The sequence below is a fragment of the Sturnus vulgaris genome, chromosome 20 (genome assembly GCF_052056855.1).
Source record: "Sturnus vulgaris isolate bStuVul1 chromosome 20, bStuVul1.hap1, whole genome shotgun sequence".
NCBI lineage: Eukaryota > Metazoa > Chordata > Aves > Passeriformes > Sturnidae > Sturnus > Sturnus vulgaris.
In genome coordinates, this window is record NC_142262.1 from 7,062,016 (window position 1) to 7,089,122 (window position 27,107).

The 27,107-nt window shown below is 46.3% G+C and overlaps 2 protein-coding genes across 3 annotated transcripts; both read right to left on the minus strand.

Annotated features, from left to right (window-relative positions):
- Nucleotides 1-112: 112 nt before the first annotated feature.
- Nucleotides 113-5,307, minus strand: MRPL38 (mitochondrial ribosomal protein L38). The gene is made up of 9 exons (XM_014889207.2): nt 5,187-5,307; nt 3,920-4,099; nt 3,372-3,500; nt 3,079-3,287; nt 2,676-2,748; nt 1,943-1,988; nt 1,458-1,616; nt 983-1,119; nt 113-698 (listed from the first exon to the last, which is right to left on the minus strand). The coding sequence occupies exons 1-9, from the start codon at nt 5,251-5,253 to the stop codon at nt 562-564; spliced, it is 1,137 nt and encodes a 378-aa protein (XP_014744693.2). The 5' UTR covers nt 5,254-5,307; the 3' UTR covers nt 113-561.
- A 1,297-nt stretch (nt 5,308-6,604) lies between these two features.
- On the minus strand, nt 6,605-27,097 carry ACOX1 (acyl-CoA oxidase 1). 2 transcript variants are annotated; one of them, XM_014889171.2, is made up of 14 exons: nt 26,867-27,097; nt 25,717-25,876; nt 17,218-17,378; nt 15,386-15,493; nt 14,793-14,912; nt 13,531-13,646; nt 13,165-13,334; nt 12,700-12,862; nt 11,804-11,994; nt 11,021-11,200; nt 10,307-10,412; nt 10,078-10,221; nt 9,088-9,294; nt 6,605-8,136 (listed from the first exon to the last, which is right to left on the minus strand). In XM_014889171.2, the coding sequence occupies exons 1-14, from the start codon at nt 26,979-26,981 to the stop codon at nt 8,086-8,088; spliced, it is 1,992 nt and encodes a 663-aa protein (XP_014744657.1). In that variant the 5' UTR covers nt 26,982-27,097; the 3' UTR covers nt 6,605-8,085. The 2 variants fall into 2 exon arrangements, with proteins under 2 accessions (XP_014744657.1, XP_014744658.1); XM_014889172.2 differs by lacking the exon at nt 17,218-17,378 and adding an exon at nt 20,116-20,276 and having other exon boundaries at nt 26,867-27,065.
- Between the last annotated feature and the right edge of the window lie 10 nt (nt 27,098-27,107).

Genomic DNA, 27,107 nt, shown 5'->3' on the forward strand with positions numbered 1-27,107 from the left:
TCTGGCCAGTGGAAGAGCTGCCCATCTCCCCTGCACCCTGCTGAGCTCCCCAGCTCTGTGTCAGCTGGCCAGGGTAACAGGCTCTTCCCAATAAAGACAGCTCTGCCAGAACTGCTCAGAGAGTGTTTAATCAGACTCATCTCTCCAAAAGGACTGCACAAATAAAATCTGACACAGTCCTGAACCGCAGCACTGTGAGAGGAGGAAATCCAGGCTGGCTTGGCTTTGTTTGTTCCATAAACAGGCAAAAGGAGAACTGTGACCCTTGCAGGGAAGCAAGGCAGAGCATCTCTGGGAAGAAGCAACCTGCCAGCCACTGCTCAGCTCTGCTGCAGAATCAGGAGCAAGGTTTCAGCCTGGCTATGGATTCACTTTGAATGTTCTTGTTAAGCAGCCTCTTGACCACGCAGCTGCCAGCCCTGTGAGCACCCAATGCCAGCTCCCAGCACAAGGGAACTGGGAGCTGAGAGGCTGAGACTTCGTCATTTCCCTCCTGAGGCACTGAGGGGAGCACAGGAAATCCAGGAGGCAGCATCCCATAGACACAGAGGGGAACAGCTCCTAGTAAATGCCATAGGTGGGCTCCTCTGTGTCCCGGTACCTGTCCAGGTACCTCAGGGGCTGGTGGCGAGGGAACTTCACCTGGGGGGGGTGGTAGGTGGGCGGCTGCACGAACTCGAACACGGGCTCCCTCATGTCTGCAAAGGGGTGACAGGGTCAGCAGCAGGGCTCCCATCTGAACCCCACACCCCCCTTCACCCACACATGACCAGGGCTGCTCAAACAGGCCCTTGGAGTTATTTTAAAACCCTCATCCAAGGATTAGGGGTTGTTCCTTCAGGCTGCTGTCAATTTGGAGGAGGATGGCTCAGGAAAGGCTTAGTCTGTGCTGATCCTGGACAAGTGCCAAGACCAAGTGAGAGCCTGCAGCCACAGGGCCATGTCCCACCCACAGACCCCCTCCAGCATCCCCATTCCTTACTGAGCAGCTGATGGAAGGTGGTAGTGACAGAGCTGTCCCACTGACACTGGAAAAATGCCAGCCCTGCTGGGGTCATGGCATCCTTATGCTTTGTGTAGAAGTCAAATGTGCTAAAGGTTCTCATCTTCAGGCTGTAGCTGGAAACAAGAGACAAGCACCAGGTGACCCCTCTCCTTGCAGCAGTACCCTGCTCCACATCACCCCAGGGCATATGCAAGAGATGGAGAAGGAAGCCACTAAAAGGAAATCTCCCAGTGTCTCCAGCTCTGTGCACATTTCTGGGCAGCACAAACCACTCTCTAACAGCCTGTTCTGTAACAACAGAACTGGGATTGTGGCTGCAGAGGACGCACAAACCCAAAGCAGCCCTGCAGAACTCTGCAGAGTGACAGGAGCTGCTCCTCTACTGCAATGACAGGTACATGAACCCCACAGGCAGCGAAAGCCAAGCCCAGCACGTGAGCACAGGAATTACCATGGTGTTGGCCGAGCATCCTGGCTGAAGTCGATGGGGCCGTGCTGCTTGAAGAGCAGGAAGATGAAGCGGTGGTAGCCTGTCCCCATGGCAGGGAAGGGGGGCAGATAATGGCACATCTCCTTACCAGCCTTGATGTCACTGCCTGGGATGTTGGTCCTGAACACAAACACATTTACACTCATTTCCCTCCAGCAGATTCATCCAGAACTGCAAATCACTATGCCATGCTGTGATGTGATTTCTGCCCCATTTGATAAGGGAATAGATAGTAGAGATTGCTTCCAACACAGGAAAAATCCCACCCAGTGACTGGAGTGCTGAACATCAGCAATATCTGGAACTCCTGCATCCTCAGCAGGACCCAGAACACAGGGCTAAAGGAGCTAATTGCAGGAGCACCAGGAAAAGCCAGGGATTCTGAGCTGTTGGAGGAGTTTCTGCCCAGTCCACAAGCATAGAGCACATGGCTCTGATGTACTCACACCAGCCAGTGGAGGTACTCCGAATCTGCATCCCTCAAATGTCCATCTGCCAACACACAATACAGAAAAGTGACTTAGGGACACCCTGGTGTCAGCATCATCCCCAAAGTGAGAATGCCCAGACCTGCTTTGACCAGAGGGACCAGCTGAAGACCTCCCAGCACTCTGTCCCTAGCAGAAAATGAACTCGTTCCTATAGGACTGAGTTTAAAATGAGGAGCAAAGAACTCTGCAGATCTAATTCCAAGATTCTTGAAATCTTGGGCAGCTGCATCCCTTCACTGTGCCTTGGTTTCTGAGGGTCAACAGTGTCAGCAAAGCTGCCTTCCAGGCAGACTGCCAAGGGAGAGGAGTTTGGAGGTAAACAAAGATGGGAATCAGGAAATTGTTTCCTCTATACTGTGACACAGGCCCTGTTGTGTCACTGTTCCTTCTCTCAACTGCTACAGATTTGGGGAGGCTACAATCTTTCCTCCATGTGTAATATGTCCCAATCTAACAGATATAACATCACAGAATCACAGAACAGTTTGGGCTAGAAGGGACCTTCAAGCTTATCTCATCCCACCCCCTGCCATAGGCAGGGACACCTTCCACTAGACCAGGTTGCTCCAACTTAGCCTTGAATCTTTCCAGTGATCATCTCTGTGCAGCCAAAAGAATCAGGAGTTAACCAAAGGCTGAATGAAACAAACCAGTTTAAACGTGTTCCTTTAAAGAACTTGCTGCTCACCTGGATTTGTGAGTAACAGGGTCCAGAGGGAGCCTTTGTCTGCCTCGTATGCCACTGCAGGGGGACTGGAAGCCTAAAAGAGCAACCATAAAGAGAATGTAAATCACTCACACAACAGCTTCCATGAACTGTGTCTGCGCAAGGCTTGGACACAACACAGACTGGGCACTACCAGCCACTGAAGATCCAGCTGAAGAGCCCCAGGGTATAAATAACCATCAGCTTCCTGACAGACAAGATAGGGACAATCTCTGTCCCTACCACATCCATAAAATGTTTTCTTCAGCACAGAGGAAACACCCTTGTGAAAGGCATCTCCTGGAATTAACCACGCTGGTTGGAAGCACCTGGCAGAAAGTGGCTTCCCAGGGGCTCCATGCTGTTCCCAGCTCCCCTCACGCACCTCTGATGGAGTCACCATGTTGCCATAGTAGACTGGCACGAGGTGCTCGTCCTCCTGGCTGTACTGCACCCTCAGGGAGACCCAGGGGGTGAAGGTGGCTCCCTTGAACAGGTCCCGGAACACCCCGCAGTGTTTGGCCACACGCTGCTTGTGGAACGGGCCACTGGTCCTCTCCCACTCAGCCCTGACATCCTCGAGGGGAATGAGCACTGCAGGGAGAGAGGGAGGATGCAGAGGCAGCAGCTGGACACCCAGAGCAGCTGGAGCAGGAAGGGAGGTGCTGAGGCACTGACCAGTTCGGAGCCGTGCCGCTCGTTCCATCTCAGCATTCTGGCGGTTCTCCCTCAGGATCCTCTTCCTCTCCTTGATCTCCTTTGCCCGTGACAGCCTCTCACGTGGCAGGCCAATGTCTGTCTGGTGCTCTTCAGGGAGGGGTGGAAAGAGAGGAGCTGAAATATGTGAGCACCCAAATCACCTAAACACAAGCCCCTGTGAAATGTTTGGGAGTGTGAGACAGAAACTTCCAGAGATCAGGATCACACAAGGGTTTGGGTTGGGAGATGCATTGAAGACCATCCACTTCCAACCCTTGCCATGGACAAAGACACCTTGTCTGCTCTCTGTGGCACCATTGGGGTTCCAAGGAATCCCTTCTTTGCTCTGTGTCTTTTGGCAGGTTCTGGCCAGCCTCCCTCCCTCTGGAAAACTGCCACCCCTTTTCCCTGGAGACTCTGCACTCTGCAGACTTGTATATGGGAAAGAGCTGAGCCTGTTCCAGAGCACCTCACAGGGTGGTTTGGGCACAAATCCGTGCTGCCCAGAGCTGCTGCCCACAGGGTACCTGCAGGGGGGTTGGTGTGTTTGTGGTAGGTGTTCCACCAGTGCGGCTTCCGGCTCTCCCGCTCCGCCTGCCGGAAGTACCGCGTGAAGCTCCGGTACTTCTCCAGCACCTCCAGGTTCCCGACGTCCAAGTCCTCGTTGGGCATCGGCCCCAGCGGGGCTGCCCTCTTCCATAGCACGGCTGGAGGGGAACACAGATCCCAAGGGGTTCAGAGGGAGAGAAAGCAGCCTGGGATGGGAGAGCATGGACAGGGCCAGAGCCATCCCCACCTCCCACAGCCACCCCCACCTCCCACAGCCATGTCCATGGAGTCACAGGATGGGTGAGGCTGGAAGGGACCAGAGTCATCTGATTTCACCCCTCTGCTCCAGCACAGGACACAGGATTGTGTCCAGATGGCTCTGGAATATCTCCAGTGAGGGACACTCCACGCCCTCTCTGGACAATCTGTCCAGGTGGAATTTCCTGGGCATCACTTTGTGTCCCCGGCCTCTGGTGCCATTGCTGGGCCCCCTGGGCAGAGCCTGGGCCCTGCTCTGCCCCTCCCTGCAGACAGGGACAGACAGGGGTGAGGGCCCCTCTCAGCCCCAGCACCCTCAGCCTTCCCCAGTCCCCAGATCATCTCTGGGGCCCTCCACAGGACCCCTCCAGGAGCTCCGTGTCTCTCTCATCCCGAGCAGCCCAGAACTGGACACTGCTCCAGGGGAGGCTTCGCCAGGGCTGAGCAGAGGGGCAGCATCACTCCCTGACCTGCTGGAAATGCTCTTCCTAACGCTCCCCGGGACACCAGTGCCCTTCTCGTCCCCTCGGGCACAGTGCTGGTCATGGACAGCTCATTGTCCACCAGGACCCCCAGCTCCGTCCCCACAGAGCTGCTTTTCCAGCCGGTCAGTCCCGGCCTGTGCTGGTGCTGGGGTTGTTCCTCTGCAGGGTGAAGGACCCTGCACTTGCCTTTGTTGAACTTCAGACAATTCCTCTCTGCCCTTCTCCGCAGCCTGTCCAGGTCCCTCTGAAGGGCTCACAGCACTCTGGGCTATCGGCCACCCCTCCCAGCCTTGTGCCATCAGAGAATTTGCTGAGGAGGCATCGACTCCTCATCCAAGTCACTGAAGAACAAATTAAACAACCCTGGGCCCAGCACTGAACCCTGGGGGACACCACTAGTGATAAGGCCCGGCATTCGGGACACAGCCGTCCGAGAGCACCCTCCCCTTCGCCCCCCTTTCCCCACGGGCTTCGGGGCTCCCCTGGTTCTCCCGTCTCTCACCGGCCGTGCCGAAGCTCCTCCCGGCGCGGGCCCCGCGAAGCGCCGCGCTCAGCAGGGGCGCCGCCATGTTGTGCGCCGCGCTCAGGGAAGGACCCCGTTGCCATCGTGACGGGCGCTGCGCCGCGCACGCCTGGCTTGGAAGGCCCGCCCGCCACGGGGCTGCCTTTCGCACCGCCTGACTCGGCCGGTCCCCGCGGCGGGGCTGCCCCTCCTACAGCCTGATTAGAAACGTCCCTACAGCCGCAGCAGTTCCCTCGCCCCGAGCTCCCGATCCTCGCCCTTGCCCCACTGAGGGAAGTGTCCCAAACATCCTTCATACCGTACGCAGTTCACACCAAGGCTGAATGCAGGACAAAGCCAGCCCTGCTCCTGCCCTGTTTGTACTCCTGGGAATCATCTGCCTCTGGTGTTTTATAACCCGCAGAGCCATCCTGCGGTGGCTGCCAGCCCCTCTGAGAACACGGGCTCCTTGTGAAGCTGTTCCCAAAAGATGGCATTTTAAGAGTCCATCACTCCCATCAGGTGAGCCACCAGCCACGCACGGCTCGTGTCAGGATTCTGCAGGAAGAGTCGCTTGCAGGCGGCATCGCTTGGCACTGAAGTTACTCCTACGCCAAAAGACGCTCAGCACTTTTGGAAACGGCACCATGGTGTTGCCCAAAGATGGAGGAGGCTGCAGGGCTGTCAGGCAGAGTTTAAACACTGTTTGCTGACCCTGAGGCACAGCAAATCATGCCAGGCTATGGCATTCAGGCATTTTCAACCCATCACAGCAAGATAAGAAGTGCACAATATCCTCAGCAGCAGCAAGAAAGGAAAATGTCTCCCAATACATCAACTACAAAAAGGAATGGAAAACAACTTCTGTGAGCTGAAGCTGCTGCTGCCCAGCACCATGGTCAGACCTTTGCTCTGGCACTGATCAGCTTTTGCTGCTGTTGGAGCTGCAGTGACACCGAGTAAATGCCACAGCCAGCTCTGCCCTGTGCCAGCTCTGCTTCCCCAGTGGCTGGGAGCAGCAGGAAAGGCTGGATGGCTGTGGGATGGGACAGGGATCCCCACGGGATGAGCTGGCTGCCCTACAACAGTGCAGAGCAAAGCCAGGGAGGCCACATGAACACACCATGAACACAATGAAACACCAAAATCCAACTAATTTAAGGTCTTCTGAACACTTCATTCTACTTCTCCCATTACTTTACATAGGATCCGCTGAAGGCAGCGTGTGAAAAGAAAGACATTTTGTCAGAAAACATATTTTTGTAATTTATTAGTTCTGTACACAGCTACTGCTGTTCTCATTAGCATATTTTTAACCTGCTCCTCCATCTCCCCAGTGGACACAGGGAAGGCAGAGCACTCAGCCTCCTATGGCATCCTGAACTGCCATGGGACCTGAAACACTCGGGAGCCACAAAGAAAGTTTGATTAGTTTATTTAAAATTAAACATTTCTTTTTGTTCAGCTACTGCACATGGAGCCAAACCTTGTGTCTGATCATTGTTAGTGCCAGAAAACTGATTCAAAATTAGAGACCAACAAGACCAAAGCTGCAGAGAAGCAGCTTCTCAGGTGTTGCCTCAGAACTGCAGGATTTGGGTTTATGCTGAAGCTTTTTACCACTTTAAGCTCAAGAGTTGCCCTTCTCTAGTGTGAAGAGGTTTTATGGTTACTGGACAGAGTTACTGGTGTGGAAAAACAGCAATGATTTTGCTTGGTTGTAGTTGTTGCACTGATTTCCCTGGGCAGCAGGCTGTTCTCTTCCAAGCTAAATTCTTCCTGTTCAATCAGACAGCACTGTGCAAGGCCCAAGTTGTTATCAAGACAAAATTAAGCAAATCAGAGAAAGCTCCTTGGAAATGCATGGGTAGGGAAAAAAAAAATCTGGACACTTCACTTGGGATTGTCGTTTTCTTGACGAATGCCTTTAAAAAACCAGTACAATATCCCAGAAAAATCAGAAGACCCAAGGATGTTGGTCAACTGATTTCTGCCCTCCAATACTGGCTTCATCATTCCAGCTCAAACTTGCAGTTTTTACAACTACATGTGGTTTTTTTTCTCACCAAATCAACATAAGTAACATTTGTAAAGTGCTTTAAGATAGTGCTAGAAAATGCTAAGAGTGAAAACAGGGGCAGAACATCTGTCATCAGCACCCAGCTGATTACGAGTTGGTTTTTATCCTCAGAGCAGCATCACTGTGTTCTCCTTTGACCTCCTATAAACCAAGAGCTGGCACAAAGGGAAAAGGAGTTTGTGCAGGGCAGTGAAAGAAGGAAACCAAAGGAAACACGAGGATTTCTTCTGGGAAAATGCCTGAAGCAGAGCTCCAGAGGAGGAGGGGTATTTACTTCCTAGATCCATCAGGAAAACAGTGCCACACAGACTCACATGCACAGAGCTCTGCAGATGGCTTCACACAGCACAAACATTTGCCAAAGGAGGAGAGAGGTGGGGATAATCTTAAAAAAAAAAAAAAATTAAAAAATCAAGACACTGATGCTTTTTTTGAGGGGAGGACTAACTGCTCACCAGAAGCTACTGCCTGAGGGCTGTCAACTACGTTGTAGTAAAGTCCTGCCACCTTTTCCAGTTGACAGGAACTCCTCTCTAGTTAGCAGCTTCACAAAAGCAATCCTTGTATAAATCCATAAAGCTTTCCCAGATTTTTAAAAGGTTAATTTTACCATTATAATTGCACTTTAAAAACAGGCATCAATCCCTACGCACTCGCCCCATAAACCTCCTCCATTTATAAAAGAGGAAAAAAAGGCTACAATTATTCACTGTCCTACAGCTACAGGATTCAAAGGTTTGATTTAGGTGCCTGAAGGAAGGATGCAAACACCCAATTTTCAGGGCAGGGCAAGAGTGCATTTTAAAAAACCTGCAGGCTTCACAGCTTGGCTTGCATTGGCTTCAGGTGCTTGTGGAAAGATTCATGAACCTGCAAGACAACAAGACATTGGTTACAAGGTCAGCTTTGATCTTTGAAACAGTGTTACCTCCTCACATCTTGCAGTGTGTTTGTGTACTAACAAAATTTGAATCAGAGGCACTTTGGAGATTAAGAACAGCCAGATAACTCCTGTATTTCAGGGTCTACATGATACAAAGCATGAGGATATAAAAACAAGCCTGCCCACTACCTTTCTTTTAAGAAAGAAGTGCAAGATTTATATCCGTACAATTGTTTGGCATTTTAATTAAAAGAAAACTGGTATAGGTTTCCTAAGAGGCTGTAATGAAGCTCCTAAGCCCCACTGACTTCAGAATTACAGAACATTGAGCAAGCTGTGGTGGGATTTAACTCCAGCTGCAGTCTCTGGCAGCCCATTGCAGGAGGTACAGTCTGCCTTCCTCAAATAAAGGTACCAGGAGACAGGATTTACCAATCTGGCTGATGGAGCAAGGACACTTCAGTTTATTTTAGCTCAGCTGCAGCTCCAGTACTAGACCAGATATACAACATCTGACACCTAAGTACTACAGGGGAGCAATTTATTTTCTCCTCCACTCACTGCTACTGCCTGAAGACTGGAAGATTTGCCAGAAAACGAGCAAGGCTTCCACAGCTACTGTCACTAAGCAGAATCAACAGCAAGTGATAATTGCTTTTGAATTCACTGAGATAATTCAGTTGTTTCTCTGTGGAGTGCACCATTTCCTCCCTCAACTGAGAAGCTCAAGAGATCCCACAGAGATGAATGCAAGGTACACCTGAGAGAGAAACCAGAGAGAGCAAACTGAAAGTAGGTTGTTAGTTTTGGTCCATTACTACTTGTGAGTTTTCTCCCTGCTTCCTCAATTACCTGCTGAGATCACTGGAGCATAATTAACAACCCTAAACTGAGTTATTTCTCTGGTCATGTGAGAAGAAGAAAAGAGGTTTCTTTACCTGTGTTTTGTTCAGTGGGGATTTCTTTGCCCACTCAAACATGTTCTCGTAGACGTTGCCATCGTAGCGGCCAAGCACAGATCCCAGATGGACATCATGGAAGTCAAAGGAGTCCACCAGTGCCACTGCATTGGGACGAATGACAGCCAGGAGCTCCTTCACATGTTGGTTCACTTGGGTTATTTGGGCACTGGTCAAGATACCAGCCTGGAGAGGGAAAAAAAGGATTGCACAAGTCACAAATCCATCCCTTCCCCAAGGTCTCACACAGGTCAGCTTTCCCACACACAAAAACGCAGCAGTTCATAAAACACCAAGGATTTTTTCTTCACTAAATTATTAAATTGGGAATTTGCCAGAGTGCACAAGAAGAGGAGATGCCCTCCATATTGCCCAGCTATTAATCCTGGGTGGGAGACTCACTCTGTGAGTACCTTTAAGTTAACTGCAGCAGCAAGCTTTCTTGGAGAATATGCATATAAGGATATTAAATTGTGCCTGGCTTCATGGAAATTTTTAGTAAGCAGCAAAGAGGAAAATGGGAAGACAAACATACCATGTCTGCCTGAAGAGCAAACAAAACACTGCTGTACAAATGCATTCTCAAACTGACAGAATGAAGAGAAGAAAAGCAATGCCTGACAATGTAAAGCCATTCACTGAAGGATGGGTTAGAATTTGGAGCAAAAATCCCTTTTGAGGGATATTAGTTGTGGAGCACATCTAACTGCAGCTCCTTTGTTAATTCCTTGTTTTTTAACACACAGCAGCTGGTCACCAACTGGAAACCATTTCAGCTAAACCTTGGTTTCCATTCATCACAAGGGACACCCAACAAGAGCCTTCGAGCACACCTGCACTGTTAATGACCTTCTGACAGCCAACAGCCAAGAACTGACACCTCTAACATGCATACAGCTTGACATTTGAAGCACATTTGCAAGCAGTGAGCCTGGCTGCAGAGCTGTGGAGTGCTGGGAAGACACTAACCTGCAGGAAATCGCCCGCGTTCCTGCTGATGCCGAACAGGGCGTACAGGAGGCACAGGTCGGTCAGCACGGCGCGCACGGCGGCGTCACTCACCTCGGCCAGCTTGGCTGTGAACAGCTTCACTATCACATAGTGACAGTGGGCCTGCAGAAAACAAACAGGGTCAGTCAGGGCCACAGGAGGATGAGGAGATCTCACAGCACATTTCTTTAGCAGGCACATCACTGACCTCTGATGCCCGCACAAGATCAACAGAAGTTCTGTTCCAGGCATCCTCCTTGCTCCTTCTGTGGTTCAGCTCAGCTTGCAGATTCTTGGCTGCAGATTCTACAAGCCTGTTTCATATGAAGAAGAAAAACAGTTTACATAATAACACCACATTAACAGTATGACATACACTGAATTCATACACATCAGTCATGGCACATGAGCTCAGAATTATTCTCACATGCCATGAGTGAAGACAGATACTGGAGTGACGAGTTGTGCGTCTAAAACAACAATAATCACTGCTGCAGCTACAACACAGCTACAGAGGGGTAAGAGGACTTCTGACAGCATGCATGTGGTGCTTCAATACACAAGTAGGTGTCTGTTCTACTCTCCCACTTCCCTCACAATGAACTTTAATATCAGGATTGTTTCTCTCCAGAGAGATCTCTGAGTAATTTGATATTTGAAGTTTGAATATACTTTACACATAAATAAGAAATAAGATACATCCCAAAGGAATGGGGAGCAGAGTAACCAGGCTATGAGGAGCCTCCTACAGCCTCAAAGCACTTAACCCTGGCCCCAACCCAGTAAAGTGTGTCACTTCCTGAAAACAACACACGGATCAAAGCTTCACCAGCCATGCCTCGAGAATCCAGCACAAACAGGGCAGTGCATCACCACCACCTCACCCAGTATTTTTGGCTCAGCCCAGTCAGTGTGAGCTCACCGGGCAGCACGTGACTTGTAGGCCTCCACCAAGCTGGTGGGGTCGTTGATCCTCACGGTGACAGTCCTGGCAGCCACGTGCTGGGGCTGGATGCGCTGCCTGGAGAGGTCGTTCAGGTAGGACACCATGCCAGTGACCTGCTGTCCAGAGGTCACCTGGGTGTAGCTTTTCATAAGGAACCTGGAAACAGAGACAGCAGATGGCAGCTCTTACTCATGAGTTATTTGAATGGACAAAAGTCATCTCACTGAGGTTCAGGCCAGAAAGGATGGTTGTAGGCACACAATTATCTGTCAAAAATGGGGTAGGGGACAAAAACATGACACAAGTTTCGTGGTAATAAAGACACTTCTTCTCATCACTTTGTCACCAAATTCATTGCAAACCAGTCAAATAAGAGACTCCTTAACACCAATTAAGTGTAAAGAAGGGCATCATTTATTACAAGTGCCCAGTTGCATGGGGCTAACTCCTCCCTGTGTGCATATGACTTTTTACAACTGCGTTGCTTACATACAGTCATTACATGCATATTATAATTAAATCATGACCATTAAATCCTCCCCAGATTCAGTCTTTGTTTTGGCTGTAGCTGTATTCCTAAGCCAGATGTCTCCCCCTTATCTTCCAACTGTCCTTGCTGGCATAGCACATTCTGTGTGCCTTGTTTCTCTGCTCAAAATTACACAGACACAGCCGAAATTGAATTAACCCTTTGGGTATCAACTTCAGCCACAAGACCATGAGGAGAGGCTGGAACATCCCTGTGAGGAGCTCCCATACCTGGCTGTCTGCAGCATCATGACAGTGTTCTCTCCCTCGTAGGTGCAGGACGGGGTGAAGGTGACATAGATGTCAGGAATGCCACTGCAGCGGGAGTAGCCGTGCCCACCACAGGCCATCCGACATTCCTCAATGCCAGCATTGGCAGTCCAGGAGGTGAACGCCTTCAGCCCCGCTGTCAGGGCGTGCAGCTGAGGGGCAACAGCAAAGCCAGGTTTATTTTCAAGTCTTAGCTTGCATACATACATGTTAAGGACTGCAACTCCCAGAAGAAAAAAAAAAGCAGAGTCAATAGAATTCTTGTGCTGTTCCACAGCGTCTTGTTTTTCTTGAAGGAACTCTTTGCTGAGCCAAGTATTTATATGAAAGCCTTTGTACATGCAAAGACTTCTTTTAAGTACACCATTTCTTCTGCCCCTACACATCTTATGTATAAGACTGTTTTCAACTGCCCATTGTCACAAACCCTAACAGAAAATTAACATTTTACAACCCTGACCCCTCAGTATAGCACTGATACTTTAATCAACACACCTATTCTACCCCAGGCACTTGGAAGATCATTTAAGAAGTTACAGCACAAGCACAAGACCAGTCTTAACTCCCAAACAGTATCCACCATTCCTGGAAATGCACCTTTTGAATAAAAATATATTCCCAGTAGCTTTCTCACTGTGCATTACTCCCTGTTTTTTATAGAGTGCTAAATGAATAGAGCAAATAAATGTCACCAGCACATACTAGACTTAGGGGCTTCTGAAACTACAGAAGTAGAAGACATCTCACGAGTGAAAGCCTAAAAGGCTCAATGCCTCTTTTTCCATGCTGTAAAGAAATCTCACAACCAAAATCAAACCAAATCCAACCAACACTCTGGTTTCCAGAGGACACAGTACCTCTGGCAGCTCACTGAGGTCCCCCTCGCTGATGTCCCCACTGATACGATGATAGGTGTCCTTTATGTAGGCGCCCACAAAATGGAAGGCGTATGCTGTTGCCAGGAGAGGGAAGAGTTTGTATTGTTGGGTTTGATAATCCAGGATCTGGGGTTCTGGTTCCCTAGAGCAAAACACAGATGAGTTAGCATGTCAGTGGTAGCAAACTGCTGCAGAAATCCCATTAATCCCTACTCTAAGTATGTTCACCATCCATATGAAGACAGACTCTCTAAGACCATCCAGCAAAAGCTTCTGGCAGGGGAGGACATTCCAAGAATGGAAGATTATGCACTCCCCAGGACAAACAGTGTTTTGAAACCATACTGAGTGCCGAAGCAAATGTCAGCCACAGCCCCCATTCCTCCCAGCACTTCAGAATTCTCCCCCAGCAGTTCAGGCTGCCCTGGGTCTCCCTGCACTCACCCTGCCTTCAGCTCAGACTGGTGTCTGACGGCGCTGTAGCGAATGGCGATGGTGCAGGCCCGGGACAGCGAGCGAGCAGAGTCACCCACGATGAGGGAACGGATGAACACCATGGTCCCATAGGTCAGCTTGTCACTGACTGGTTTCACATAGGTGCCATCAGGTTCAACCTGCCAAAAAAGAAAAGGTTTTTTTAAAAATACAGCCTGTTGATTCATGACGTTTCCTCCCTTTTACATGTTCACACTCTAAACTCATCAAGCAGCATTTACAAGCCACCCACAATCCTTTTAGTGCAGTACTCAAGCTCACAGGAGCACTCAGCATGCCCATTTCTAACAGCAGATCTGAAACTCACTGCTTTACCTGGGCATATTTCATCAGCATGTTTTCCCGAGGAATTCGGAAGTTGTCCATTTTCAGGTAGCCATTATCCATTTCATCATAGCCAAATTTGGGGCCAATGTCACCCACTGTAATACCTGCCATAGACAAAGCCACTTGCATTAAGAAATAGGAACTAAATACCATATAAAAGGTTCAAGCCTTCTCCAATAAGGAGATTGTTTAGTTTTCTAGCAAGTCCTGGCAGTGTTATATGAGTCAACAGGGACCTTAATCTCTTTGATGGAAAAGTGGTGTCCTGGTTTTGGCTGGAATAGTGAAATTATCTTCCCAGTGGCTGGTACAGTGCTGTGTTCTGGATTTAGCATGAGAACAATGTTGATAACACATTGATGGTTCAGTTGTTGCTGAGGAACCCTTGCATCAGGTCAGGGACTTTTCAATTTCCACACTGCCCCAACACTGAGGAGCCTGGGGGACACAAAAAGCTGGCAGGGGACACAGCCAGGACAGCTGATCCCAGTTGGACAAAGGGATATTCCCCATCATGTGGCATCATGCTGAACAATAAAACTGGGTGAAGCCAGCTGGGGGGGGATGACAACCTCCTGTTCAGGGACTGGCTGGGCATCAGTCAGCTGGTGCTGAGCAATCACACACTGATCACTTGCTCTGCATATTCTAGTATTATTATTATTATTGTTGTTGTTATTATTATTAATTTCTCTTCCTTTTCTGTGCTATTAAATTGTCTTTATCTCAGCCTACAAGTTTTACCTTTTGTACAATTCTTTCCCCATCCCTCTGTGAGGAGGAAATGGCTGTGTGTGTTTAGCTGTCTGGTGAGTTAAACCATAACAACTGGACATCAAAACATGGGAATCTCCATCATTTCCATGCAGCCCTACTATCCACTCACTGCAGGAGCCGTCTCTAAAGTTCATCCAGCTCTCTTACAGCTAAAGAATGATAAAAGCTCTTCTTCCCCTTTCAGAAAGAAGGATGTGCTGCTCATGGAATGCATGGGAAACACTGGGGCAGAACCAAATCCCCAATTAAACTTCACGGGGCAGAATCAAATCCCAAACCAAACTTCACACTGAAGGCCTGGTAGGAAAGATGATTTAGTAGTAGTTCAGTCATAAGAAAGACTCATTTAAGCCCTGTGATCTACCAGCTGAATTCAGCTAATGAAATAAGTCATGGACTTTTAACAAGACACAGCAGCTGTATACAGTGAGAGAGAAACAGATAGAATCTATTCCCTGAGTGTGAATCTGTACCTGGCAGAGGTTCATGTGTGCCCAGCTGCCTGATGGGGACAATGAAGGCGTGCAGGCCTTTGCACTGGCCCTGGGTGTAGAGCTGAGCCAGAACAATGGCGTGGTTCGACGTCTTCCCAACTGCAACAGGAGCAGGAGTCAGCACAGAAACACAGTCAGGCACACTCACACACACAGAGTCTTTCTTCTGAGATAACTTCATCACATCATGCACTAGAAAACCAGACTGACCCCACTGCATGTCACCCCAATCGTACAGCTCTATGACAAAGTGTCACTCAAGTCAACAGAAGCTGCACAACACAATTTTCTTGACTATAAGACACCAAGTCCTTGGCACATCTGCCAGTGAAGCTGAAGGAACTATAAATAACTTGATACAAGCAATCAAAAATTACACCAGATCCACAGTGTGAATGGTTCTGAGCAACAGTCCAAAGCACACAGTCAATATTTAGCAGGCTCTGATAAATCTGCTTGTTATGCAAGAGTGAGTGGCCTTCAGCCAACTCTCTGGATTAACTTTCAGCTATCACACATGGCATCACCTCCCTGAGTTTTTCCATACACCTTCCAGATTCAGACACACTTACGTCCACCTGGCCACCACTTAATGGAGGTGACAGTGGGGCTGTTGAGGATGAACTCCTGTGTAGAGGGGTCGTAAGTGGCTGTAGTTTCCAGGCCCCGAAGATGAGTCCCTGGAAACAAGCAAACACATTGTTTTGGCAAGAAGTCAGTCACAAAACAGAGACAAGGACAGAACTGGACAATGGAAAGTGGAACTCCAGTAGTAATGTTTAAATTTTAACTTTGCTTTCAGATTACATATATATGTAAAAAGCTAAATATCAACAAATTAAGGAAGAACAAGGGAGAGCCAGACCACATTCTGGGACCAGAAGCCAATTCTCAGAAAACATTGATTTTTTTCCCCAGTGGTCTAAGACTAGTTTTCCAAGCACCTCCAATCTGACACCTTTTTGCTATCACACACCAGAAGCCCTCCGTTAAAATTTTTCACAGCAATACACTCACCTGGATTTCACTAAAATGCAATCTGATTAAACTGAAAAATAAAATCATCCAGTCCTCAGCCACAAGAGGAAATAAACAGTGCCCATCACCTCTTCATTCCCTCATCAAGCCTACATTCTCCTCACTTGATGGAGATGATCTCCCAGAAGAGATCATCCATAGCTCCAAGACAGAAAGTAATGGCATGTGTATGCCAGGTACTGATGCAGGTAGATGAAGAGACTGCAAAAAGACAGAGGAAATGCCAGGAACAGTCTTTGTCTTCTGCCCCCAATGCTTCACTTCCCACACACCTGTCTCAGAGCAGTGGCACTGCCCCTGAATGCCTTAAAAACTCCCAAAATCACCAGGCCTACTTGCTTAAACTAGACAAGCTGTGAACACTCCTGAGAGTCTGGAGTGACAGGGCAGGACAAGAGCTCCAACAGGAAACAGGAGATCACCTTGCAGCAACCACGTTCCCAAAGCACGGAGGTAATGGCAGACTTCCACAGGCAGCTCAACACAGACTTACTCTGCTGGCAAAGGATCTTCAAACCTCACTAGTTCCAAGAGATTCTCCTCAGACTTGCAGTTACTTTATGCTTCACACAATCTCTACATTTCCCTTCAATACAAAGGTGAATCCTGCTCATTTTTAGAAAATAATTCTCATCTGACACTCTGAGATGATCAAAATTAAAGTTTCCTAAGGCAGAATATCCTCCCTTTAAAACCTGAATTAAAAGTGTTGCAATCACAATACTGCTGGAGTTATCAAAATCCATTTCAAAGCTTGAAAGCAAAGGAGAAGCAACAAAAAACAAAGTCAGCTTGAGACAGAGAACTCAAAAAGCCCAACACATTTCATGGTCAGTTAGAAAGAACACACGGGAGTGAACTAAGGGGAAAAAGCTCCCCACAGAACATGAGCATTGAAACCAAGTTAATCCTGACCCATTTGATCCAAGGTTAATCCTGAGGTGAACAAGCAATTCTTAATTTTTGGCATCTCTTTTACCACCTCAAAGCTCTGTCCTTTTGTCTTTACACTGAACATTAATTAAAGCAGAGCTCAAACTGGAAAGAACAGCAAGTGCAAAATGAACAGATGCCACCAAACTGACAGCACCAGTGATGGGCAGTAATGATACTGGTTTGAATGCACAAGGAGCACCCAGCTGCTCATTTACAGAGCTCCACACATCAAACCCTCCCTTTGGAGAAACAGAGGGAAGCAGCACATGGCATAATGCTCTATGAACCCTTCCAGAGGCTGTTCACTTTTCCCTACAACCACAGCTGCACGTGTAAAACTGTGGGATACACCCAGAGTGCTCTTCCCAGGCACAGGAATCCTCCGTACACAAAGCCATTCTTTAAAAGAGCATTACTGAATGTACTGTACCATGGCCCATTTCAGTCTGGGCATAAGTGCCAATGATCTCCAGGTTCCAGGCAGGCATGAAGAAGCGATCCTGCTGCTCTGGGGTGGCCTGGGTGAGAAGAGTGGGCAGGAACATGCCCAGGTGAAGGTCCAGAGGCTCAGGCCGTCCACGGTGAACAAAGCTGTGAAGAATTGTCATGGGATGGGAGCGTGAAGGGAATGTTATGGGAGGGAAGCAAGCATGAGGATTCATGGTGGAGATTCAGGAAGAGACAAAAAGAGAAAAAAATGATTCATGTGTCAATCAGAATTCAGTAAGTGTACTTTAGAAAGCCAGAGCACTGTCCTTTTCTCAGGCCTGAGTAATAAGAAATTGCAGTCACTTTGAAATAAACATGCTGCAATGGAGTTCTTTGTAATTATGCAGAAAGTGCATTTCCAATATTCCCCTATTTTTGATGCATTATGATTTACTACAAAAAAAAAGGATGAATCAAAACCAAATGATGGACCAGACCTTCTGGTTTGAACATCAGAGCATCCCTAAGTTCAATGGGCTGAAGCAGCTGAGGATGTCAGTTTGTTGGAGATGTGATGTCGCTGAATGCAGTGTGCTTTCAACCAAATATACGAAGTCAATCTTCTTTTTTTTTTTTTTTTTTGGCCATGTTTTGAATGTAGAACCTGGTGGAAGTCCCAGTTTATTCAGCTAAACAAGTTAGGTTTTCAAGGAAGTTTCCTTTTTTTATAAAAAGGCAAATCCTAACTGGCTGCACTATTTACTCTAATTTTTTAAAATTAAGTATCAGACACAATGAGTGTACATGGCATTTTAAATCAGCTCCCTTCAGCTTCTGCTGTTTTAAAGAACTTTCTTAAAAGGACAGTGCTCTGTGTGTGTAAGTTAAAGTCGTGAACATGAACAACTTGGGAAGAAAGCCAACATTTTTCAATCCATAAATCACCAGCACAAATTATCTCCAATTACACATATTTCATTAGAATTACTTTTTCTCCATGTTCTGTCAAACATCACTGTGAGGTAATTAAGTGGTCTATTAAGTTTTTCAATAAAAATAATTAATTCACCATTAAATCTTAAAATATTGATGCCTTTGAGTATTAAAACAACGGGGATAGATTAAGGACCTCCCTCTGACTCACCTATGCATGAAATAAATTTAATTGGACTTTAACAAGAATATATATAGATATATATTTAAATGATAAGTATTACAGAAAGAGCACTGGTCTGAGCTTGGCTCAAACTCATCTGACATTCTTAGCAAAGTGGGAACAACGCATCTTTGTGTTCTCTAAACACACATTAACATGAACTAGTTTTGTCCCTAGTGCTTCCCAAGAACTGTTTTTTGATATTCTCAGACTCCTATAAACAAATTCAACTATCTCCAATAAACCCAGCAGCAAGGTTTTCTAAGCTTTCTGACTGCACAGTGACCAAGCCCAACAGGGACTAATGGCCTACCAGGAATACCAGATTTTAAGTGAGTTCAGTACTGGTGAGAAGTACACAGCTGACAGCCAAGGAGTGACAAAAACCCCCCAATCTTATTTACCAGCAGTAGTTATAAAACTAGAGAGAAACAGCACAGTATTTTCAGTTTTTCACTGAGTAACTACCCATCCAGGACAGAGTTCAATTCGATAACCCAGAGGTCTGTTTCCCCATCACCAGATTTTAAACATCAGGATTAAATTAAGCAAAGCTCAGTGACAATTACTGCAGCAGCTTCACTGATGAAATATCAGATACTCAACATTCACAGCAGGAATGCTAAATCTTTGCATTTTAATTATTCAGCATAGAAAGTATATCTACTTCACTCTATTAGCTCTATTTAGTGTCAAAATACCAATTTAACCATGAAACAACATGAGAACTATAAGGAAATCAACAATCACCAGGCAAGAAAATGCAACGATCTAATGTGAAATCAGAAGTAAAACCAATCACTGCAGTGTGGATGTGACTGATTTCAAGCAGCTGATGTGAGAAAGCAAATAAGGCCAGCAGGCACTGATTGTTGCCATCCAGTTATCTCTCAGCTTCTGGTGTGAGCAGGACAGAGGAGAGGATTTCTTCCACTGAGTCTTCTACAAATGTTTCAGCAGCTGTAACTGAACAACCAGGCAGCTGGCATTGCCATCCAGCAGTGTCCAGACTTGACACCTCAGGCTTTCCCACTTCAGATGCCAGCACAAGCACTGGAGTCCTTGTTTGTAAACTATTCTTGCTGGTATTTAACAGCCACAATTCCAAGTTCTGCGCTAAAAGATTGTTTTTTGATCCATTAAATGTTTTTTCATTTGAAGCAGTGAAAGTTGCTTTCAACAACAGCAGGAATAAGATGGTTTTTTTCTTTGTAAACAAGACCTTTCCAGGAAGCTGTACAGCTGCAGTGGAGCAGCATCTGGAAGAGAAGTGCCTGGAGCAAAGCATACCTGACTTGCAACCCAAAACTCACAATCTCACCATGCTCCACTGCTCCTACAGGAATGCTCCTGACCTGTTTCTGCAGGCCAGCCATGCACTGAGGGCTCTGGCATACATGTCCCAAAATCAGGCAAAAGTAAAAAGCACAGTACTGTTCATTGACACGTTCATACTGGTTCAAGTGAAATTCAGACTCTCAGGGCTTAGAACAACCTCATCATCTCAAACCAAAGGTAACAACTACCAATGCAGAGATCAGCTAAGAGGTGCATTCTGGAAAAGACCAAAACGAATCCTGGGATTGTCAGGATGTGAAACGAGGCAGCTGTCTGGCTAGACACATCAACCATTAACCGAGGAATTTTACCTTTCCCCCTTTAGATTGACCCAGGGAACATTAACAGTTTACACACTGGAGTTAGAGAAAAGAGGTTACCCATTGATCCCTGAAGGCAACTAACCATGTCCCATTTCGGTTTGGGCGTAGGTGCCAATTATCTTGACTCCACGGACCAGGGGCAGCCACTTCTCCTTCTGAGCAGCAGTCGTTTGGGTCTCTATGGTTTTGTGAAACATGCTGAAGTGGAGACCCAAAGGTTCAGGATAATTGCCCAAGCATGTTCTACAGGAGAGAAATAGAGGGATCTGGATCTCAGTCTTACTGTTACCATGAACCTGAAAGGCTTTTCTCCAACTGGAGCATAAGATAAATAATCTCTTTGCCTCATTCAACCTTTTTTTTTTTTTGGCCCACAAGCAAGCTCCAAATGTGGAGACATCAGAAGCAATGCTAGTGGGGAAACAGATGTTTCTTCCAGGCATCTTCTTCACCCCATGAATCCTGCTGTTGCTACGTAACTGGAAAAATATTATTCTACAAAGGTTCATGAGGAACTCGAAACTAAGGACATGAAAACAAAATTATTTTCTCCCCAGTCTCTCAGGTTTTGTGGGAATAAATCCCACTGCTGCTGGTAGCCTACAACTAGGGCATTATTAGTTAGAAGAACTATGTATTAAAAATGAAAAGGTTTCTTTGGTGAGTTCTTTTTGGAACAGCTCTGTATTACCTGCAGCTGCTTCTATCAGTTGTGAGATCTGGAACTCACCTTCAATTAAAATTACCATTACAGTCCAGTGCTGGAGGGAATGTAAATTAAAAACAGACATATAAGGTGTGCTTCACCAAAGTAGAAGTTATTTCATGAAAGAAAATTCTAATCATCTAGCAGCCACAATGGCAGGCAAAGTACATTCTCAATTAAAACATCTTCCCTTCTGCAGCTTAAGCAGTTCTTCTGTAGCTTCTTCATCTTTAATCTACTGTACACAAATGTTTACTCCATCTAAACTCTAAGACAGAGGAGGAAAAAATGAGCCCTCTGCATAAATACCATAGGGGATGTCCTACACATAGCTTGTCAATTACAGCAGCATTTCTGACTGGCATTTTGCACCATGCAGAGGGTAAATAATTGATAATTTAACAGCAGGTCCTGTACAGGCTGTGAAAACCAGCCTCAGAGTGAGACAAAGCACCACTGAACTGCATGTTGCCTGTTTTAAATGAACAAGACTAAATGAGCCATGGATTTTTCCAGGACCAAAACTATTGTAATCAAGTAACCTAATGCTGGTGATTAATGTATTAAGTGTGCTTTAAGTTGGTGTGGGTGCAGGTACAGTGTCTTAAGTTCCTGGCATCAAGGCACACAGTTCTTTTCACCAAAAATACTCTCTTGCCTACAGAAGCATATGTTACCAAAGCTGATGCTTTCAGGGTGACCAAAGGGCTTAAAAATGCTGCAAGGACAGCAAGAGAGAACTTTTCAACACTCTTGTGGTTTCCTAAGTGGGTCATTCTTTTAGCCCAGGACCTAAACAGCAACAGCAGCACCCTTTTCTTTCTCAGTGCCTGCAGCACAATTATTCAATTATTGTGCACCTACTCCCTGGGCCCAAAAAGGACAAATCTACGGAGAGAAAATGAGTGCTGACATTGAAACACAAAGTTTCAGGGCAGTTTGGGAAGAGCTTGAATGGGTCTTTGCATATTTTCAACAGTCATTGAAAGAAGTTGGGGAAAATGTGCAGCCCATGCTTTGCTATCAGAAAAATCAGGTAAGCCATTGCTTCTTTGAAGGTAATGCTCCAGGAAAAAGTTCCAGAAATCTTCTGAGAAGTCACACCAGCAACTTTCACTGCCTATGAGGTAGTTTAATCACAAGTGCCAGATATTCATGATTAACTATCACTTCCTCTGACAAGAGGAAGACAACAGCTGTTTTGCAAGTGGATGCTTTAAAACCTCTGTGTCAGGTCATGATGTTTCAGCAGCCAATCGTGCAGCATTTTAACAGCTTCTTGCATTAACTAAGCTGAAAATTAAATTACAGCAGAAACTGCTCATCTCTGCATACTCCACACTGAAGATTTAGAATTTCCTTAATGTGCCTTTTAACAACTTGAATGACAGTGAGATAATCCTGTTTTCCTCAAGACACAGGGCAAACAGAAGAGGCACCAGCTGTGAAGGGAGGAACAACAGGTTTTCTCCTCTTCTTTTCCTTTCTCTGAACTCTTACTGCTTCCCATCACAATTTCAACACTCCCGGCACCTGGATTGGCTGTTCTCCAAAGGCTGAAGTGTTCAGATACTCTGCTCCATCAAGACTGATGGTGGCAGTGACCATCTGATCAATGACCAGCTGCTCTGAAATCAGCCTTGCTATAACAACCAATGTCACAATGAGGCTGCAACTCCAAATCCACTTCTGGGAGAAGGCTGTGTAGTAATATGTGCTTTGGCAATATAGATCTTCTCAGATTTCACAGCAACCAGTGCCACCCACACAGTAAAAGGCACTTATGTGACAGGTGTGTCACTGTCTCAGAGTGCACAAGGACGACAGAAGCAAAGTCTGTGTGTTCACAAAGCTACAGGAACAACTGCAAAGCCACTCTCAGGCTGCAGAACTGGGTCACAGAACAGGGGTATTTACTTTACATTTAGTCTGTGTGCAAACTTTTCTGTTTTGTGCAGTTCTTGAAGTAACTCTCTCACGGACAGGCAGGAAGGGTCATCCCAGTGGAGAAGGAGCAGGAGCTGTGTTTGAGCTGTGCTAAGTGGGCTTTTCAGAGCTAACAACTGCTATGGCAATGAGCTCCTGTTCCAGCTGTATCAAAGTAAGATCAAGCCAGACTCATCCACTCGGCATTAATTTAGCAGTGGCAAGTAGGGCCCATAGCAGAGTTTTTCTACTTTGATTTGCTCAAAGCTACTCCAGGTCCAAATTTAGAGATGTAAGAACAAATTCCAACAGGGAAAGTGCACACTCATGCAATGCTCATGAACACAGGAATCATCTGGTGACCAGCAGCTCTCAAATCTTCTCTTCTTCCGTGACCCAGTTTGTCTCAACTGTTTTTTCACTTCTTTATTTAATCCCATTTTCCTCAATGAAGGTTAATTAAAGTTGAAGGTGAATTAAAACTGAGCAGCTCGCTCTCTTCCAAGAGTGTTGGAGCATTACACCAGAAACATTTCCCATTTTTCATGCTGACTTACATTTTGCTGCAGTTAAGACTGTAAAAGAAATCTGAAATACTGGCACTTTTATGCTGATGGCCTTCAAAGCTGTAGTCACAACAGCTGCAACTGCAGTGTGGACATAGAAGAATTGCTACATGAAAAGCAATTAATTATATTTAATAGAGCCTCATGATTTGGAGTCCAACAAAGCCCTTTGGAAACAGGAAGGAGGAGCATTCACTTGGACATGTCACAGCAGCAGCAGCAATTGTTTAAGTATATCTTCAGGGCAGTGAAGGAAGCAGCATTTCTCCTCACCTACTCATAAATCAAGCTATAAAGTTGTTGAGTCATGTGCAAAGCTACCTAGAGATGTTTTGTCACTTTAGGAAACCTACAGGAAAAAATGCTTCAAAATTGCCTGTGTAAATCTGTCCCTGCCTTTTGGGGATAAGTGACAAAATTTCTTAAGCTTCCATAAGTAGAAATGTCAATCACAATAATAGAACTTGACATCTGAATCAAGGGCATCAGTCTATTTCATAAACTTCATTCGAGGCATGTTGCAACACCATATCCATTCAGCTTTCAGTTTGGAAAAATGAGTAAGCCCAAACACACTTTCTCCAGGTCAGCTTTTACACTAACGAAGTCACTTCCAGTTAGCACCAATTAGCATGTTTGGATATGGGACAAAAATAAACATAATTTTGTCAGTTGGGTGCAGCTCACCAAATTTAAAAAATATTTAACACTCAACAGGTGGGAAAGTGAGGACAGATGTTAAAATGCAAATGAAATCAAAGGATGAGAAAACAATCCTTTCATTTCATCCATGTTTTAAGCAGCAGCAAGCCCACATCCTCCCTTGCCAACACCACACATTATAGTAAAGAAGACATTTCAGAATATTAACAGTGTACAGTTCTTAGAGCAAACACACTTCACCTGTAGGCAAGAAGTTTATGCACTGCTCTTCATTCTGTTACATGTTATTACAGAATAAATGTGGTATATAAAAGAAATAAAAAATGGCAAATACAGTCAGTCTACAGTAACTGCAATTATATTTTGAAATCCTGAATGGCTGCAATTAGATTTTACCTTGGAAAAAATAAGCCTTCCAGTTGGTTTTGGACTGTGAATTCTGACTAGTCACACCTGATCATTCATGTCACACTAGATATGGAGGCACTATTGGTATCTGTATGAAATGTTACACTTTCATCCACTTCAGAATTGCTGACTCCAGTGTAAGTTTATGGAAGGGTAAAACTAGAATCTCTCACTTGACTACTTCAGAAAAGTTTGTTTTCATATAATATTGTCATTAATGCTAAAAAAAGACAGAAAATTTGTTAAAATTTTCCATCTGATAGACTGGATAGACTTTGCTGAATTTTCTCTGTAGAAATAAATAAATAACTGAAGAAACTTCCCTCTTACTTTGAATAAACCTTGTGTAGGAAAAAAATTAATTATTAACTTGGCTGTGCAGTACCTGAATAACCCACTACTGTCACTGAACTTGTTCCCTGTTATCACTGTCCACTAATGATAATTTTCAAATTATTTACATTACTTCCACAAGAACTGTCATGACACAGGTCAGTGTAGACCAGTTTCTCTGAAAGTAAAACCACAGTGGACAAGATTATTTCAATTTCCTAGTGCCAATGGTGATGCCCTGGGTCCCATGACAGCTTTTCTACAAAACCAGTCAGAGGGGGCTTGTGATTGATTATTTAATGTGCCAGAGGATATATCCATGGGATTATGATAGATTTCTACATCTGTGTAATCTCTCTGTTATCAGCTTCTGTTTGACTAAATCACAGAGTTTAACAGAATTAGGGGGAGAAATGCATCAAAATCAAGAACTGAGTTCTAATTCCCTCTAGAAGGAATGAAAACTCAAATGTAAAGACAGTCTTATTTTCATTAACTTGATCCAAAGTTGGTACTATCAGACAAACCAAAGGTCAGATAGAACAAAAAGCCTCTGGGTCAAAGAACTTCTGTAGCATCAGGAGCTTAGAGAAGGGACACAGAATAAACAATTACAAACAAGAACTTATAAGCCATCTTGGAATATTTTCAAGTATCCCTGCAATGTGACTTTACTGGGTCTAAGTGCAAAGTGAAGTAATCAGCTTTTAGAGATTTCATTAGAAGTTTAGAAGCCCCAAACTCATCAGATCTATTCAGATTCAAAATAATTCAGTATAATTTTTTTATTCATTTTGAAAAAAAAACCTGACTTCAAGTTCTGAGTTTTTGGTTTCTGCACCATACGTAAAGAACAGGGCATAATAGCTAATATTGCATTTCTGTTTAAAAACAAAAATTAAGAAAACATAACATTCAGGAATTCAGGATTTCATCTGACATTCACAGAAGTCAGACTTGAGTGGGCTATTATTCAGGTCTTGAGCTTCCTATAGACAACAAACACAGGAAAAAAGCACAACCCTAGCACCCTTGGTGATGACTGAAGCACAAGAAGCAAACTCTGGATCTTTTTAGGTACCTTTTAAACCAGTAGATCTCCTCGGGATCTGCAATTCCATATTCCCTTAGCTTCATCACCATCAAGGAACTCTTCCTGATGGCTTGTTCATAGCGTTGGCTACGGGACAGGAAGTTCAAATCCTCATGCTGGAAGTCAGGGTCATTAAGAACTAAGGCCTCTGGGGACAGAACAGAAGAGGAAAACAAGCTCAGTTTCCACAAACCTCAGCAGGAGGTAAACAACGACCCAGCATTTTACCTGCTCTACCTCAAGGTATCAGAAAATTGAAAATAAAATCAGAAGTTAACAAAATGAGAAAGAAACCAAAGCTCTTTGCGAGCTCAGCTGGCGGCACTCTCATTCCGCATATAAACCCCATTTCCAGTTCAAGGCACTCTGGACTTGGCAGGAGGGCGATTCACTGATGGAGGACCTGCAGCAACAACCTCAGAGCTCAGGCAGCCTTGTGAACTCTGATCCCCACGTAATTCCAGCAGAAGGGCACAGCTATTATTCCCACTGTGCCGCTGAAAGACGAAGTGCCCAGAGACCACAGGCTTTGTGTGTCCCCCCTTTGGCACCGAAGTTACACAACACCAGCCTCTGGCAGCCCCAGCCCAGGGAACAGACTGGAAGTAGCTCATTAATCTCTCATAACCACGTCGTGCCGGGTGACAAACAGATGACATTTGTACTGTTGGGCAAGAGCATGCTAGGGAGGAAAAAGGAGGGGACAGAGCCCATGAGAAATGCCCATGGAGAGCCGCCTCTGACCCTCTGGAGGAAGGGGAAACAAAGTAAAGGACACTGCTCTGTCAGGGTCACCCTAAATCCTTTCTAGGGAAAACAGGAGGACCAGGGATGTAACGCGGCTCCTGTTTCTCTCTAACCCACTCCACCCGCAAACCCTCTCCTCACGGCTTTCCCCTCTCTTTGGGCTCTTCTCGCTTCTCAAAAACCCTTTCCCGCCCCACAAACCCCTCACAACTTGGTCGTCCCTCACGTCCCCCGAGGCTCCTCACCCCGCTACCCCCGCCCTGTACCCCGCTCTCCCCGTCTCCGGAGGTGTCCCCTGGGTCTCCGCCACCACGCAGCCTCTCCCTTCCCACCCTCCGAGCCCTGGCCGGGGCTGTCTCTCCCCGTCCCCACGGCCCGGGCCCTCCCTCACCGATCTCCTTGCGGCGGCGGGTGCGCTCAGGGCCGCCGTCCAGGATGTGGGTGAGCAGCTCGGCCTGGAAGGTGGCGGCGGCGCGCTCCCTCCGCAGGTCCGCGTTCACCGACATCGCAGCGGCGGCTCTGCCGATCCCAATCCCGATCCCAATCCCGATCCCGATCTCAATCCTAATCCCGATCCAGGTCCCCTCCCGACCCCAGCGCCGGCACCGCCCCCGTGACGTCACTCCCGCGAC